The following is an 18,115-nucleotide window of genomic DNA, read 5'->3' on the forward strand; positions in this document are numbered from 1 at the left end:
CATGGTCTCCTGACAGTGAACGCTACACTGCGCCAACGTGAAAATCGGAGGTGGGCTATTGTGCTGGATAAAACAAAATAATTTTTGCACGTTCCCCACTTCCAAAGGTAAATATTTGGTACAGTTTCCCTTTTATATGTATTTTATTGTGATTTTAATTCTGAAAGGATTAGTTTAATGGATTTGAAAAGATTTCCATTTCCTAAAGCAAACAGCAGTAAATCAAAGCTACAAATGAATAGTGGTAAAGTTCTAGGTAAAAACTATACAGACCAACACTGAAATGCTAAATGGGTAAATGTATGCCAAATTAACAAATAAAATTAACTATGCAAATGATGCAAGGAAGACAAATATACATGTTTTTTCAATGGTAGACTTCAAAATTCATATGCAAATATTACAGTCTTAATGGTTCAGCTTTTGAAAGCCGACCAACATGTAAAAAAAAAAAAAACCTTGACACTTCAATGTGATTAAAGCCTGCAGATTAAGCAGTGCAAATGTCTCTAGAAAAAACCCCTTTGGAGCACAGTAGTCTTCATTTGTAACAACTGCATTGTTTTATTGCCTCTGTCTGCATACATCCAATAACCTATATGCAAATTAGCAACATGAAGCATTTTCAAGAGCCAACATATTTTTAAAAATTAGGATTCATTTACTTTACATATAATACAGTTTTCACGCATTAATAAATATACCATAAAATCTGTCAAACATTTTACAGTCTAAATAACTGGTTGACCATATGTATGTATTCATTCACAGTTATCTGTACTCACAAGAAAAAAAAAAATCTGTGCCCATCTATACAGCATAATGGTGACTAAAATTAAATATACACTTAGGAAAAAGGCATGTTCATATGCAATATTGATGTTTCGAGCATAACTACGAGCTCCCTCTGTTAATCAGCACTGGTGTCGGTCGACAGTGCTGGAACGATTTTATGTGATATAAAACTTTACAAAGACAATTATAAACAACACACTCTACAAAGATAAGAAAACTATGGATGAGAAGAACTGTTGCATGAGAAGTTAAAAAAGGCATGTTGCCCCAAACCTGTGAATTTCAATTAAATGTGAAATTGGGCACTATTTCTCCATATAATTTGATACTAAATAAAGTCAGAAAAGCTGTGGATGCCTTAACTGTTCTTGAAACCACCGACCAACCAACAAAATGCATAATGCATTTGATTGTATATCAATGCATATTGGGTGTATATGTATATTCTTATGAACTATCTGCACTGAGGAAGTTTATATACTTATACACACACCTCACTGCTTTATGTAAACTATAGTGCAAGTATCAGATATTCCTAGATTATAAATGATTGTAAACTGATTTTAGGATATATGTATGGTAACACCATTCAAGACAAATGGAAACCAAATCAGTGAAGTACGTAACATCGAGGCAATATCTCTAATATGGTAGCTACTTACAGATTTTAAAATTGTACAATTGTCGATGCTACAAACACAACACGTGTCGGTCACTAAAAGATGTCTGTGACGATTACAGAAGTCCATCAAATGCTTATCTGTGAACAACACCTGAAGACTTCATTCATTTGTTGCATGGAGGTCTGATGCTTATAGTGCGTTATATTAAACAGGAGAGTAGTGCGCGAAGGGAGAGAAAACAGATGAACTTTTTCAGTCAGTAGTCAAAGGTAGAAAACGCATTATAGGAAATCCAAACGTCTTTTGCCCATGAAAATGTTAACAGTTGTTTGACCAGACGTTCTCTGAAAAACAAGACTGGCCTTTTGTACTTCCTCAACGTCAGCAGGATTGATACGTCTCTTTTCAAGGCCAAAAAAAAAATCTAAATATATCTGCTAATTGAAGTTTTCTCCCATTCTGAATGAGAAAACATCTTGCACAGAGCCAATGCCTTGGCTGAGTCATGCCAGGAGAACTCATAAACATCATCGTGCTCATGAGTGGATTTGTAAACGTTGTTGACATGCCCAGTAAAACCGAAGTGGGAGACAGACCGATTCTTTCTGCAATTTTTTTACACTCCCTGCAGTGAAACTGGGAATCGCTGGAGGTCAGAAGCGTTTTGCCATTGTTATGTTAAACCCAGTTGAGGTTGAAACCCTTAGAGAGCATCACCGCCTCCAGGTCTTTATCCTCTTCTTTTTCCCTGAGTCTCTGCTCATCCAACAAAGCCACCAGAGAATCTCTTTGCTCGACTACCTCCAACATCTCATTCAGAATCTGTTTCTCATCCGCAAGTTCCTCCTCGGTCTTCAGATGGTCTGCAGAGAGTAAAACATTGATTTAAAAAGAATGCGTTTCACTTTTTTTTGGTGTAACAATATAATCAGGAATATGTATACTGGAATACAAAGTACCATCTACTGCCATGCGCTCTCGCAGTTCCTGTTGCAGTCGACTCTGTCTGTCCTCCAACTCCAGCTCACGAGCACTGTAGAGAGGAAGGGGGGAGTAGAATTAAATGGAAGAAGAGAACAAATGACTGTTAAACTATTGCGATGGTATGAAGTATTTTGAAAAATCTTTGATGATCAAAGATAATGTGACATCGATATCAAGGAACCATCTGCCTTTAAAGCACCATAATGTTTGGTTTATGCTTGACAGCTCACACAAACATGAAAGTGTGGATGAACAGATGAACTTTTAAGCCGCATGCTTTGAGGAAAACCAAAGCAAACGTTAAAAGCACTGTTGGATCTTCTGTTATTTGGTTGATCAGTTGTTTCAGTTATAAAACATCTCGCACTTATTAAAATTCGGTCTAATAATTAATTAAATTATGGTTGCTAAATGGACAATTCTAAAATTATTTTGTCCAAATTAATTAAAATAATAAAGTTTCAAATCAAACTATTTAAATGGTACAGGTGAATTCAGGCATCACAACCTTAAAATGCACATTATTAATTCTGAGATAAGCTAAAGATTACATTCTAAAGTCTTATTAAATAATACGTGTATTAAAGATTCTACATTTGAGAAAAAATCTAAATGTGAAAATATAGGAAACAAGCGCACACACGATTACATATCCAATACTGACCGACTGAACTTCAGAGCTGATGAAAATATGATACAGCCTATAACTGCAAAATGTCCATATGGAGAGCCCACAAGCAGTTTTTCTTTTCTTGATTAAATTGTCTCTTTGTAATTTGCATTTTGTTGATGAAACTGTCTTTTGTCTGAATGTATGGGCCATTTGGTGCTCATCTTTGCAAACAAAGATGCACTGTTGATTGCATTTGAGGCACAATCATTATGTAATTGCATGTAAACAGAACAAACAGAATCAAATAAATGCATCTGGTATAATCTTTCAGTGCCATGTCGTTGCCTACAGCAATTTTGCCTGTTAGAGACCATCCATTCTTGTTTAAAAAGACATTTGTTCCTTTTGTAAAATGAAATAAAATCATCCAGACTCCAGACAATAAACTGGAGTTAGTTAATATTAGAAAAAAACAAAAAAAACAAATAACATGCAACATTAACATGCAAATTCTTAACTTTAACTTGGAAAAAGGTTTTAATTTATTTTCTAAAGGTAAAAAAAAGAAATTATAAAATTATTTCAAATATAAATCAAAACACCCTAAATCCTAAAAGCTTGACTATCTGGATCAGCAAATATTTTCATCCAACTTTTGGCTTTTGTTTTGAAGAACATTGTAATGGAAAATGAGAAAATGCACAATTAATCTAAATTAAATCTCAAAGGCAATAAATCGCGATTAGGCAGAATCTTTGATTGTCATGCATATCTTTCAGTGAAGCACGGTTCTGTGATCAGCAGTAAATCTTCATCCAAAGCTCAAGAGGGCGCTCTTGCTCTGAAAATCCAAATATGCCCCGAAGAAGAAATCCAGGAAATGGACAAAAAAAAAAAAAGATTTAAGTGCTTTCATTGATTCAACGTGACTAATAAACACATGACTATGACATTATATGGTTTATCTTATTATAATTCTTCTTATAATTTTCATCAAGTATATCTATGATGAAATGCTTATTGACATCACCTTTATCACTGCTTAGAATACAATGAAATATTGTGTGCCTTAAGTATTCTGTTTAAGAAGCCAAATCATCTCACAGAAGGAATTATTTTAAACACTCGACTTGACTGATGTTATGAAGTGAATTTGAAGTTATTAAATGTTATTATGTGGTATTTTGACATGCTCTCAGATGGTGCAGCATTTACTACACAGAGCCATGGTTCACTAAGATACGAAAACAGCTGTCAATCGCGAACGAATTAGTCGGTTTCATAATCCTACAATTATATTGTCTGCGATTATGAATGCGATTTTGCATAGATTTCAGAGAACTACGGCTCTGTGTAGTAAATACTATTCCTCCTGAAAGCAGGTGATTGAGATTTACTGCTAATCACAGAACCAGCTTTACTGATTACATGCGCATGACAATCCCAATTAATCGTGTTCAATTAATCGTGCAGCCCTAATGAGTTGATTGTAATAGATTTTTGGACACTGAGAAGTTTTTTTTTTTTTAAGCTAAATAAAATTTGCTCTGGTTTATTTATTTTTTGTATAGTATGAAAAAGTTCTTAATGTAGATAGACTAAACATATGAAGTAAAAATTAAAGAGCATTATGAAATGGGAAATGGGCATTGAAGCTTAAATTGGACGTCTACTCACAATATCATCAGCTCCGATTCATAGCGCACCAAGGCATTCTTTTCCTGGACCAATTTAAACCATTCCTGCATCAGCTTTGGATCGTCCTTTTTACCCATTCCTGCAAGAAACACATTGGAGAAGCATGAGGAACCTGGCAGTTAACCACTCGCTGACACACAGACCTGACACAGACACCCACACAGCAAATGCGATGACAGCCAAGCCAGGATGTCTTTGTCAGGGCAAGAGTAGGGTGGAAATGTGGAAGACCGTGATGAGGTCGAGCCAGCCGGGTTCACAGAGGATGGCGTGGAGGTACGGCTTCTGATAGGACAGCATATCATGATCAATGCTGATCGGACTGGACTTCTGAGGCATTTGGTCTTTTTCAAGGCAGTGGATATTGCTTCAAACTTTAAAATCTTCTCTTGCAAGACTACGTTTATTAATTATGAGAGCTACCCAATAATCCAAGGGAATGTCGTAGGTGAACATCTAAACTTGGTTTTACCTTCTGGGTTCCACAGCTTGCTCCAAGGAGGTTTCCTCCACAAAATGATGCAAGTTACCCAACTGTATACCATTTTAGCCCAATGCCATGGCAATAATTATGACACATCATAAAGAAATGTTCCAGTTTCATTACAAGTTCAGCTCTACTGACAGCAAGGTTGGCAAATTGTTGATTGACAAGAATGAATTTTGACTCTTCTCTCAGAAAGCACTGTATCTTTGCTCAAGAACTTTAGCTACTTTAACTGGTAACTGGTAATACATATATACATATACACATATACATATATATATACACACACATATATATATATATATAAATATATATATATATATATATATATACACACACACATATATATATATAAATATATATATATATACACACACATATATATATATATATATATATATATATATATACACACACATACATATATATATAAATAAAAATAATAAAATCCATAAAATCTATAAGCTTATAAATACAAATATATTTTCTTTTGTATACACACAGTCACACACACACACACACACAGAGAGAGAGACGTGTGTGTACACAAATAATTAAAATATTTTTTATTAAAGTATTTTCTCTAGATAAAAGTCATTTATTACAATTCTGGATACATTCCACACAGAAATGGCTAGTATCACACTAGCTTTTTAACGGCTTTAAAATAGCTTTGATCTTTATTGTTAATTTTAATGTCCCACTGTAAGTACCTTAACACCGCTACAATTTTTGCTTGTTATAAATACAAAAAGTACCAGTCAAAATAACTTTCTGTGGTAATCAACAATATGCGGCAAAAGTTTGCAGATAAAACTTGCACTGAACCTAGAACATTCCTTTAAAAAGTGCTCTGGGCTGAGCTCATGACTCGATATTCTTTACCTGCAGTGCAGTTACACATTCCTCTAATGTTTGCATGAGGTAAAAGGCCTCATGGCATGTGCGGAAGTCCATGATCAAAGCAGAATACTGTCAACCGGCTGCATGTGGGACCAACTACATGTCAGCCCATGCTAGTACAGTCCCAGACATCTATGAAAACCCCATCTCCCATCCTTACACGCACATACATAAACACACGAGTGAAGCCAAGCGCTGAGATGAGTCATCGCATGGCAAACCTGGATGGAGCATGACGTACTTAGCTGACAGAGAGGCGGCTCTTGCAACAAAAAAGGGAAAAAGACAGTACACACATAAATCGAAAGGCTGTGCTCGCGGTTGCTGGCCTTGACTGTTTCAACACACAGAGGCAAAGTAGAGGATCCTCAGACATAAAAACAGTGAGAGACAGAGACAAGAGGACAGGGAGGCTAAACTTATCCAGAGGGACGCACTGTGAGTGGCCTCACCCACACTCAGCCCCATGCTTTTCCCAAGAGGAACAGAGAAAGAAGAACCACAGTTAGAACAGTCGTAGAACAGCCATGCTAACGTTGTGCCAAAAGGGCACCGTTATACACAGGCATAGTTACACACACCAGATTACAAACTGACAAAAACACAATGTTGCCAAACTTCTATATTTTGTGCTGCTGCATTTAAAGTCAACATGAAATGTCCTATGCTACCATTTTACTTTTATACTGTTATTTCAACCCAAAATATAGAGAAGTCAATTTAAAATTCATTAAATTATATAACTCATATTGTACGTATGAAATAAATCAGTAACCTGATATAATAGTAATAGTAATTATTTTATAAAATTATTACTATTATTTATATTTTTTTGTGCATTATATATAATGCATAATAATTTAAAATAACACACATAATCATCATCATTATTATTATTAAATCAAACAGGAATAAAATAAGCACTATTTAAAGGAAACATTTTAATAAAATTAAAGCATTGCTGGAAAGTCTTTTAAAAATGCATTACTTACAAACCAACAGCTTGATAAATAATTTGTTCAACATTATTTTCCCCCAACCTATTGGCCTTGATTGTTTTATCAGAAAAGGAAACAAAGTTATTATTCCGATAAGCAGAAAAAAATAAATCCTTGGAATAACGTTCTCATAAAGTCCAAGAGTCTGAAATTTTATTTGATCTCATGTTGACTTTAAATTTGAATGTAATGGTACGACAAAGACATAAAAAGGACTACCAAGTTTGGAGACCTCACTTTCCTATTTTGTTCCTCTTACACATGCTATCCTTCATAACAAATCATCAGTGTTATGGAAACATATGAACACAGAGAATATAGTCTATGATACAGCTCTGTAAAGGAGCTGTGAGGTTGGGACAGGTAAAACGCTGACAGTTTTAGAACTCGGGAAGAGCAAACGACAATCATGCTGTTATTTAACTTCACACTTATAGTCAGCAGAGCAGTTTCCCCCAAAAAAACACAGTCTGTCATTGTATCAGGTCTGCTCTAATGTACTAATTAAAAACGGATTTCATGCAATGCTTATCCTCTTTAGGAAGTCTAAAATAAGTGTAGAGAAAATAAAAGTAAATCCTTGATATGTGAAACCAAAAGCTATGCTGCTACTGCTGAGGGCTGGGTGATATACTAAACATTTACCACGTATGTGATTTTTGGTGACTATATAGAATTTTAATAGCATACAATTCTGACAGTGAGGGCAAATTTGATTAACGCCTGAATCAGTTCTTTCAAATTTCCTGACTCAAATACTGATTTAACACTTTATTTGGGATTTAACGGTTCATATAAATCCTTGAATGGCACATACACAAGTTTCAAAATGTAATGCATAGTATTCTTTTTTATTACAATGAATTATTTGTGTGCATATAAATACAATTCAAATGCTGCTTCTTGCTTAAAACATATTTAATCTACTTGGCAAACTACATAAATACAAATAAAATATGCTGCATTATTACACCTAGCTACTTTTGACTATTGAAGCATTTTGGTTTTGTGCTGCTACATTTTATTGTTTTAGTTTTTCGTTTCAGTAAAACCGAAAGTAAATATAATGCCAAAGGTATTAGGTATAAGTAAAAGGTTCTTTAGGTATAATTCTAATTAATACCACCACTAAATAAATAAAAAATGCTTTGTGATACAAAATCAAATCAAATGCCAATAATAAATTATTACATAAAATATTAACATATATTAAAACACATTAAATAAGAAATAAAACCAAATATCGGTCTTATAACATTTTACAGAAAATACATTAATTTTAGGCAAGAGGCCTGAAAAAATATCATCCAGCCCTACTGCTGCTACAAATTTGTGTTTGTACATCAGAAGCACTGACGCAATCTGCTGGGGGAAACCCACTAAGCCTGGACACACATGGGCAGGGGAGAGGAGTAGACTTTGTAGTTGTAAGGGCAAAAGCAATACTCCACAGGTCCAGTGGATTGTCAAAGTGACGCCGCTGGCCATGTTGTTATGGTAACATTGCTGGCCGGTGGCAAACATGACGGGGTTTACGTTACCTTTAGGGGCACAGCAGGGGCAGAGGTACAGGGCTCTTCGACGAGGGGTCCCGACATAGGGTTCAACTTCCACAACACAGGATAGTAATGTGAGAGAGAGAGATAGCAGAGAGAGAGAGAGCGAGAGAGAGAGAGAGAGAGAGAGAGAGAGTGAGCAAAGTGGTGGAGGTGACCAGAAAGGTGAAATCAAGAAAGAGATGTGGAAGAGTAAAAAAGTTAGGAGCAAAATCAAAGAGAGAAAGAACTCTGGGCAGAAACTCAAAGCAGCAGTGCGATGCAACATATTGGGGGGGGAATGACACGGAACAGAGCGCAAACATGAATGAACTGAGGAAGAAAGGTGAAATATCACGCTACTCTTTGAACTTTTCCTTCTGTGTACTACTGGGGGCAAATAAGTGGTGACTTTAGAGCAAGCCTAATGTTTGCACGGGCTACATCAAAGAAGTACAGTATGCAGCTGTAGCTCTCCTGAAAGTGAGGTCTAGAAAATTTGGATTTTAAGAGCCAAGGGTTGAATTATTATATAATCTTTGGGGATGTTCCTGGATTTCCCAATCCTTTCACTACATCTAATGTGGAAATCAATCTATATGCTAGGTGTCAAACCTAAAAAAAAAAAAAAAAAAACAATGTAAAAAGTGTCAAATGAATGTCACCAGAGTAAAGGATTTCACCAGTGGAATAAATTAAAAGGCAGATCCTTGTATAATTCTCAATAGTCTGCAAAGCTGGGAAGACAGAATAGTCTTTAAAATGCTGAACCAATTGGATGAGGTGTCATGTAATTCACAACAGAGGAGTTTGTCAACGCAGCTGTCGAAAGCTTGACTGCAACCTTGTCTGCATTCAGAAACTAATCAGCACTTAAACAACACCGTCTTATGTGGAGGCTGAGGACATATTCAGTTTCCTATTCTACATAAGTGACCCATATTCTGACCTCATCAACACGCATAAAAGCAAATAAACATTAAAAAGGGCATTTCATTGAAAGGATCTGTTTCAATGTACTGAGTACTTGTCTTAAACCGCATCATCTCATATTGCTGGCTCATCCTGTGCAATTATGGGAAGAATCAGGGAACTAATTATCCATGAAAAGCAACAAGCTCACATTCTTATGCAGACATGCATGGGAACAACCCATGGGAAACAGGCCATAAACAAACGCACACTGATGCAAAGTTACACAGAAATCAACAAAAGCTTTCAAAAGTTTTATTTAATTGGCTAAAAAAATGGGGACAACTATATTGCTTTGGATAAGACAACCAAGTTTTCTGCCAAGAGATGGCTTAGGCCTAAGAATGCTGACAGTAATTATGCAAAGGGTTTTTGGGCTCGGATTACAAGAAATCCTCCAACTGTTAGCAGGTCCGCCACCAAATACATTATGATGAAAAAAAAAATCACTTTTACAGGAAAATCTAAGCGAACAGCTCGCGTATTAGCCACTTAATCTCTGTGCAACGGTTACAAAAAAATGAAAGAAAATGTAGCCACAAGAAGCAATTATGGGGTTGCAGCATTAAAACGCCAAACAGAAGTCATCCTAACTTTGATGAATTTAGCTTGCTTTTGGATTGAATTTTTTTTTTTCCATCAACGTCTTGAGACAATTTACTAGAACATTTATAAAATGTGAATATGTTTTACTTACCTGGGTTTCCTAATTAAACAACGAAAAAAAAAGATTCATAAGATGGTTTAAACAATGCCTCAATGTCCTTTAAAAAAACAGACAGTGCTCCACGCTATCTCCTGTCTGCATGGGTGATCTCGACATGGCCTGCCTGGAGCTTCACAGTGTGATCAATGAAACGCCACAAGACAATACACTCATTCAAACAAACACTCACAGTGAAGTGAACGCAGTGAAGATGAGCCACAAATGATGGGATCAATCGCAATGAGGAATGATGCACTGAACACTGGGATCTCTAGGGGCCCGGGGCCCCTATGCAACTGAGCAGGTATGGAAGGAAAATATTAAAGCTAATGTGCTGGTGGGTAAAGCAGACAGCCATAGGCTTTACAAAAGGCTAGAGGGGAGGAGCTTACTCAGGACTGCAAACAATCATTTGATTGTTTAAGCATTTCCTATTTCAGATGCTGCTGTATATTAATAGCACATTTTTAGTTTGAAAACTAAAATTAAAACCGAAAGCAAATGTGATGCCAGGGCTATTTGCAAGCAAGCCATTTTTAGGCAAAAAACTGATACGAAATAATATATTTTCACTTTGATTCTAATGATTGTCACTAAAGAAAAAAAAAAGGAAAAAAAAACTAAAATACATTATTATATAATTGCTTATTATGTGTAACATTTATAAAAATTATAAAATCACAAAAATCGAAACATGTATATGAAAGAAAATATAAATGATAACTAATAATAGTTCATTCTTAAAATATGAATCTAAAAAAAAATCTGAAAAAAAAAACCACCTACTTAAAATACAACTTATAAGCATTTCATAAATGTTATAAATTACATAAAGTGAATCAACATTAAGCAGAATAAAATGACAGTATTTAGGCAAAAGGAGACTTGGTAAGTATAGGGGGAAAAGAGAGCGCATCAGATGTTAGTCCATTTCAAGCAACAGATTTGAAATACATACCGCCCAGATGCAAATCCAGGACCTCACTGTAATTAGACTCTCCCCAATAGTCTATAAGGATATATTAGAAAAATGTTACTGCACACACAGGCACAGCCAGTAGCTTCAAGTCATGCATATGTTGCACACATACACACATGCTCACATAGTACAAGGTATGCCGAATACACACTCAACACACTTGTTATTTGGCATGTAAACACGTAGTTAGTTAATTGTATTTATATTGCATGTCCTGTAATGGTAGATGAGCACATAGATTTGTTGAACTGCAGTGTTCTGCCACAAGGGACACAACAGACTCTGGAGTGCGAGTATCTTTATGCATCTAAAACCCTTGTTTAAATGCCTATCTACGTAACTAGAACTCCTTTTATTCAATATATAGCAGATATTTTAACCCTAAATGCTACAGATAATCTGTACAGCCTGTTAATGTGTGTTATGCTAAACAACAAAACATTAATATAGCATTTACTGTAGCTTGGGATGATTTAGGATTCACAAAACGGAATAATATAGATCCAAAACCAAAGAAACAGCCTATAATCTTTTTTTAATTTCCCATCCAGTGATGCAGCATACAAATCTATGTTTGGCGTGATCGGATTGACGGGGCATGCAGTTGAGACACACGTGAGGAGAGACCAGGAGAGACGATGTTCAGCATGAGAATGGCACGATACGCCGAGACAACAACAACTACTAGAGTTGACCATGGATACCTGAGCGCCTCTTACGCTGTTTTGGACTAACACTAGAACCTTTATACAACCCTTAGAGAGAGTAAAGGATAAAAAGAGATTAAGAAACACTAGATTTAAAAGTTGGGATGGAGGGGAGAGGGGGAGGAGGCCATAATTCAGAGTTTTTCTTTTACTGCCTGTCTGGAAATTACAAATCAACTTCATAAATTTTAATTTGTTACAGCTACAGCTACTTGATTTTGTTAATACTATCTGTTCACATTTTGCAACAGGAAACCATTTTCTTTGAATCCAATAATGACATCGATTCTGGTAATTCTCTCAGCTGTTACTGTAGCACCCATCAAGGAAAATGCTAATTTTTGATAGCTTGTCGTGCAATTGAATGCAGAAAACATGAAATCAAAGAACAGCAGTGGCATTGTCACAATTGTTGCAATTCCTTTATCTGATTTATTAGAAGCATTATATACTGCAGTTTTCGCAATATTTTCTGCAATATTTGGGGAAAAAACTCTTTCTAATATGTATATATACACATAAATTTACATTTTCAAATAAAGACTTCAAGACTTAAAAATACTCTTGAAGACTCTAGTGAACAGAGATTTAGAATTGAGATTGCAGGGGCAGATACAATTGTATGTCAGGTACAAACCCTTGGACTTAGTAGATTTAAATAACTTTTTAAATGTAAAAATGTGTCCAGGAAAAATGACAAATGCCTTGGGATTCATTTGCAGCTCAACTGGAGAGCTCAAAAAGCAATTCTGACATATGAATTATTTAGAGCGGAGCATTACTAGAAAAAAAAAATTTCACTACCAAAATGTCTATGACTTTGTCATGTCTTTCAAGCTTTTAATAATTATAATTGCCTATTCCAGGCCTGGAAATCATAATTTTAAAATTCCCTGACATTTCCAGGTTTTCCATAATCATGGGAATTCTGAATGTAATTCTAGTGTTATGTCAGTGTGGAACCCAACAGAGTGATATGAATTTAGTAATGATATAAAAGCTTCTAGCAAGATTCATGTATTAAAAAAAAAGGAATTACTTTACTATCCATACTAAGAATACTAACTAACCCAAGTTCACAAAATGGCTTTTAATCTCATGGAAAATGATGCATAAACTTTATTTTACATCCTTTAGAGTGAGCACTGTAGTTTGAAGCTAGAACTAGAAAAGAAAAACTCTGACCTAAAGGTCAAAATATAACTATATATAAGAGCATGAGTTATGCAGATCTGCTCCATGGCTTTAAGCCTTCAGCAGCTCATCTGAGGAATAAAGAGAGACTGAAAGAGAGAAATACCTGCTTCCCCTCGCAATGCTTTTTCCACGGCGACACCTCTCTCCTCTAACTGCCTTTGTTTCTCTTCCACCTGCTCCAGCTGCCTCTGAATGATCTGAGGAAGTCAAAAAGCAACTTCTAGTTAATTTTTTTTATTTCACACACTATTCTTCTGCAAGCTAATGGCTGAAATTCAGCTTTCTGACAACCTCGTGCGAAAAAGTCATTAGTATGCTTTCACCTGGGCTCTGTGGAGTCTCTTGAGCTCCTCTTGCTTGGCCTGCCTCCTTGCAGCTTTCTGTACTCTTCTAGTCAACTTGGCATTGAGTTCCTCCTCTGTGTATGTTTTCTGCAACAGGAAATTAAAAATCAGATCCAGCGCTCTGTAAGTGATGTCCAGGCCAGTTGTAGATGGATCCTTGTCTGGCATCACATGGATGTCTATGGCAGGGATTTGTGTAATAGAAGACTACAGCAGAGTCTAAAACAAAGCCTAATGTCAAAGCTACGTAACTACTACAACAGACTGAAGTATTTCTGACTTACAATTCTAAAGCACCTCTAGATAATCAAGTCATAGTATAATCAAATCATAATAATTAAGCATATCACAGTACAAGTAACTTTTATCACAATAATGCTACTATGTGTGTGTTTTTGGAAATTCAACAAATCTCAAGTTCTTCAGTATATTAAGTACTCCATTCTCCATTAAAAAATACATTCACACATTTACTAAAGCTAAAATTTGCACAATAAATGGACTCAATTTAATACTAACAAAAAAAAAGACTTAACTCAAACTTTAAATCTGAAGACTAGATCGATAGATAAATGTCTGTGTATTTCATTGATATATTGCACACAGCCAATAAATTGTAATAAAGTATAAGTTAGACATAGAAAAAAATATTGACTGGAGAGATTCCTTAAAGTATAGTAGAAGCTATGAAAGAAAAACAAGTTGCATGTAAACCAGTGAGAATAGAAACAGTATGCAGGTAAACAGCCAGAAAGCCTTTTGAAAATGTCATGTGATACAGTTACATCCTCCAGCAGAAAGGGGGCACTTTAGCCTTCACCATGCCGCAGAAAACGGTTAGTAACACAATAAAGCAAAGATACTCTGACCAACAATAAGGGGTTAGGCTTGACGGTGTGATATGACATGCGTAAAACGGGTAGACCAATGGGAATGAATGAACACACTACCTTTGTGGCATACGATCTCTTGAACGCCAATGCATGAGGTACATAAACAGACTTAGAAAAATAAATTAAAGAAAAACAAATATTATGTGATTAGAATGGTTAATGTACAAAAACAAAATCAGGATTCTACAGCAACACACAAACACAAGACTTAACATTAAGGATGCTGTGATGAGTGTAAAAGTACAAATTAACGTGACCGTGTTTTGTGCAACGCATTTACACTCAGGGTCCAAAATTAACATCCGCCAACCAAAATTCTTCTCATAGACAGTACATGAAATAAAAAAACCCCCCCCAAAAAAAAAAAACATTAACCAACAAAACTAGTTAGAAAAAAAAAAAAAAACACAAATGGCCAAATTTTTCACCCATCATTTGCAAGTGTGGCAAAAAGTTAATTTTGGACCTTATAGACTAAGATTACCCTAAAAGACTTGATAGAGGGTAAGAGTAGATACTAAAACATTACTGCATCTAGTGTTGTCACGGTACCAAAATTTCAGTATTCGGTACCGATACCAGTGAAAATCCACGGTTCTCGGAACCAATTTCGGTACCAAAGCAAAACACAAAAATATGCTAATTAAAAAAAAATAACTTTTTATCACTAAAAATAAAACCAATGCCATTCTTTATACTTATTTACAATTGTGTAAATATAGTAATATAATTAAATATAGTAACATAATATAATTATGAAAAACAGTAAACAAGTTTCTCCTAAATTTAATTTGTCTTTTAATTTATGAAATTTAAACATTTTATTTTTTGGTAAATAAAGGGGATTTACTATTAAAATTAAAACATGGAAGAAATATTGTGTGATTAATTTTTAATTAACAGTAGTAGCAGTATCACATACATTTTACCAAATAATAGTAATATTTCTAGCACAATGCCTTTATGTAAAGATTTGTAATGAATGCATATTTGTCATTTTAACTGAACTTAAGACTGGTGGTGATGCTTAAGATATTTTTGGTCATTGAGGGTTTCTGTATAAAATAAAATTGTAATAGATCATATTAATTATTTTTAAAAGATAATACTACTACTAATTCTACTACCATACTAACAGTAAAACAATGCACTATGAATTGATGAGCTGCTGGGTTCATGAATATTAATCACGTTGTCTGCGTTTGGTCGAACTGATTTGCTGAAATCAAAACAGGGACGGTAATAGATGAGCGCCAGCCAATGAAATTGCCATTTGCGTATTAGCTCCGCCCACTACCGAAGAAACTGGCATATCTTCTGCTTGTTCGAAAAATATGAATAATTCTAAATGAACTCCATTATTTTGGCAGGAGAAGACAACAAAGAATATAGTTTACGTATTAGCATGTCGATTCAGCGTGGTAAGACTCTCGCTCTCTCTCTTTGCATGTGTGAGAAACAGCGCTGTCAGCAAAGCAACGACGAGTCTTGCGCCTCCACACAGAGTTTACAGTTTGGCAAATACCACAGACAGTAAAAGAGGCAAATACAGGTGTACTGTGCGTCCATTGAGATGAATTGAAAAGTACAGATCGCTTGATGGAGAGAGAACTCTGAAGCGCTCAGTCAGTGTTCAGCGAGTGAAAATATATCTGCACCAATCTTATAATAGCCTCGATCACACACACTGGCGAGTAAAATCTAAGAATTGATTAGCCAATGGCTAACAATAGACATAATTAGTCACCCAGAGTAAAATTTATTCACATATGCGAGTGATTTACTCGCAATGTAGAGGCTGTTTTGAGGGGTTGCCGTGATTACCTTTAAATTGACACTGGTTTTACTCAAATGCAATGGTAAAATGCTTATGAAGTGACGCAGAACAGTTCTGGTGATGTTGTTTATGTATTAATGTCCTCATTGAGATGGCAGATGCTGAGATTGCTGCAAGCGTCACACGCTTCAGTCTATGTAGTAAAACCCACACATCTCTGCCATTCATTCATTCACACAGAGACGCGCAGAACATGCATGATTCAGATTTCAACCAACTTTTGCAGCTTAACATTTATAGATACTGGTCCATATGGAGATTTGATTTGATTAATTTATGCTAACTTTGACAAATTCCGTGACTGTCCATATTAAAATGTAAGTTTCATTTTCATGACTGGATTTTGAGATTCCGTTTGCGTTTTCTGTTTCACGGAAATCATAGCGCTGTATGCGTCAAGAACCGGGTTTGGACGGGTCCTCGGTACCACCGGTACTTACAGAAACCTGGTACCGTGACATTTTCATTTTTTTTGTACCAACTTGGTACCGAAGTACCGGGTCTTTTGACAACACTAACTGCATCAGTGACTAAACCAAAGGAAAATTTGTCTTGAAAAAACAACACTAAATTAAAATAATAATAAAAAAATACTAATAATCTGGACAAACAGAACACTTAAAAAAAACAATAATAACAGCAACAACACCACCACAAACTACATGTGTCACGACCACAGCTTTATATGCACAACTAGGCTAGTTATGAAAGCCAGATGAACACTGCACTCTAAAAGTGCCTACTATAACTTATTCTATGAATTCTGGTGGACACTATGATTTTTTGTTCTTCTACACTCTCTATTCCAGTCTCTCCATTCACCGTCACACAAACACAGCAAGACAAAAGATACTTAATTTCTAACAGGTTATGAATGAAACAGAATGCTGTTCAATACTTTTTTGTGTTTTTTTTTTTGAGCATAGTGTTGCATTCATGTACTGTCTGAAACCCAGTAGCTTCTAGCTGCTGTGCAACACATCACAAATACCTCTTCATCTTTTCCTTTCTCCTGTTGCACATCCTTCATTTTTACAATCTTTTCTTTGACTCTTCTTTCATTCTCCCTCTCTTTTAACCTTTCCTTGCCCTTCTCTGTTACTCTTTTTCCTTTTCCCCTCACCCTGTCCTTATCCTTCTCTTTGGATTTCTCCTCTTTAATTGCCTCTTTTTTCAAATCTGATACCAAGTCAAACAGGTCCACATGGCGCTGAGAAGAGTAAAATATTTCATTAAAATTTAAGACTACAGAAAAACAAAACATACATTTGACTCAAATGAAAAAAAGAAGCTCTTTAAATATTATATACTTACATCACCCTTGGACTTCTGAGAGGATCTTTCCAGAACATCGTCACAGGAGAGATCAGAGTCCTCAGAAAAGCTGAGATTTCTCCTCAGACGTAAATCTACATCAGTAAATTAGAGAGAACTTTCCTTACTTTCCAGACCCATTAGGGTCTGAAGTGAGCCGTTTTACTGGTCACCAAATTATAAAGTAGCATCATAAAATATACTTTTTGTGAAAAAAGGGAAACCCAGAATGCACTGTGACAATTAATGGAAACATATCAAATTTTTTGGATGAGGCAAGATGCTGATACTAGAGCAACAAATTATTCAATCAACACCATGAAGTATTAATAAACTCAATGTATATATAAAAAAGCATATTTTACACAATATCTTGTGCAATGTACTTCCATACTTGTTTCACAACATTATCTTAGCAATATGCTAACAGTAGACTCCAATTAAATCATTTGCGAGTTGAATCCAACCATCGGTCACTAATGAGGTTCAATGAAGGTTATGATGCGGTCTTGAAAAGGAGCTGGCTATTT

At 35.4% G+C, this 18,115-nt stretch overlaps 1 protein-coding gene across 2 annotated transcripts in view; it reads right to left on the reverse strand.

Moving 5' to 3' along the window:
* Positions 1 to 1,792: 1,792 nt before the first annotated feature.
* The window catches only part of mical3a (microtubule associated monooxygenase, calponin and LIM domain containing 3a), an 84,294-nt gene continuing 67,971 nt past the window's right edge, over positions 1,793 to 18,115 (reverse strand). The window contains exons 39-49 of one of the 2 annotated variants that reach the window (XM_059506771.1): positions 17,586 to 17,680; positions 17,263 to 17,481; positions 14,492 to 14,542; positions 13,521 to 13,628; positions 13,301 to 13,394; positions 11,998 to 12,048; positions 11,273 to 11,323; positions 8,643 to 8,708; positions 4,693 to 4,792; positions 2,378 to 2,451; positions 1,793 to 2,281 (exon numbers count right to left, since the gene is read on the reverse strand). In XM_059506771.1, coding sequence (XP_059362754.1) covers positions 2,097 to 2,281; positions 2,378 to 2,451; positions 4,693 to 4,792; positions 8,643 to 8,708; positions 11,273 to 11,323; positions 11,998 to 12,048; positions 13,301 to 13,394; positions 13,521 to 13,628; positions 14,492 to 14,542; positions 17,263 to 17,481; positions 17,586 to 17,680 — 1,094 coding nt within the window. In that variant the 3' untranslated portion in view covers positions 1,793 to 2,096. The remainder of the gene's footprint in view (positions 2,282 to 2,377; positions 2,452 to 4,692; positions 4,793 to 8,642; positions 8,709 to 11,272; positions 11,324 to 11,997; positions 12,049 to 13,300; positions 13,395 to 13,520; positions 13,629 to 14,491; positions 14,543 to 17,262; positions 17,482 to 17,585; positions 17,681 to 18,115) is intronic. The other variant, XM_059506772.1, reaches the window with a different exon arrangement.

This window comes from Carassius carassius, chromosome 23 (genome assembly GCF_963082965.1).
Source record: "Carassius carassius chromosome 23, fCarCar2.1, whole genome shotgun sequence".
Lineage (NCBI taxonomy): Eukaryota > Metazoa > Chordata > Actinopteri > Cypriniformes > Cyprinidae > Carassius > Carassius carassius.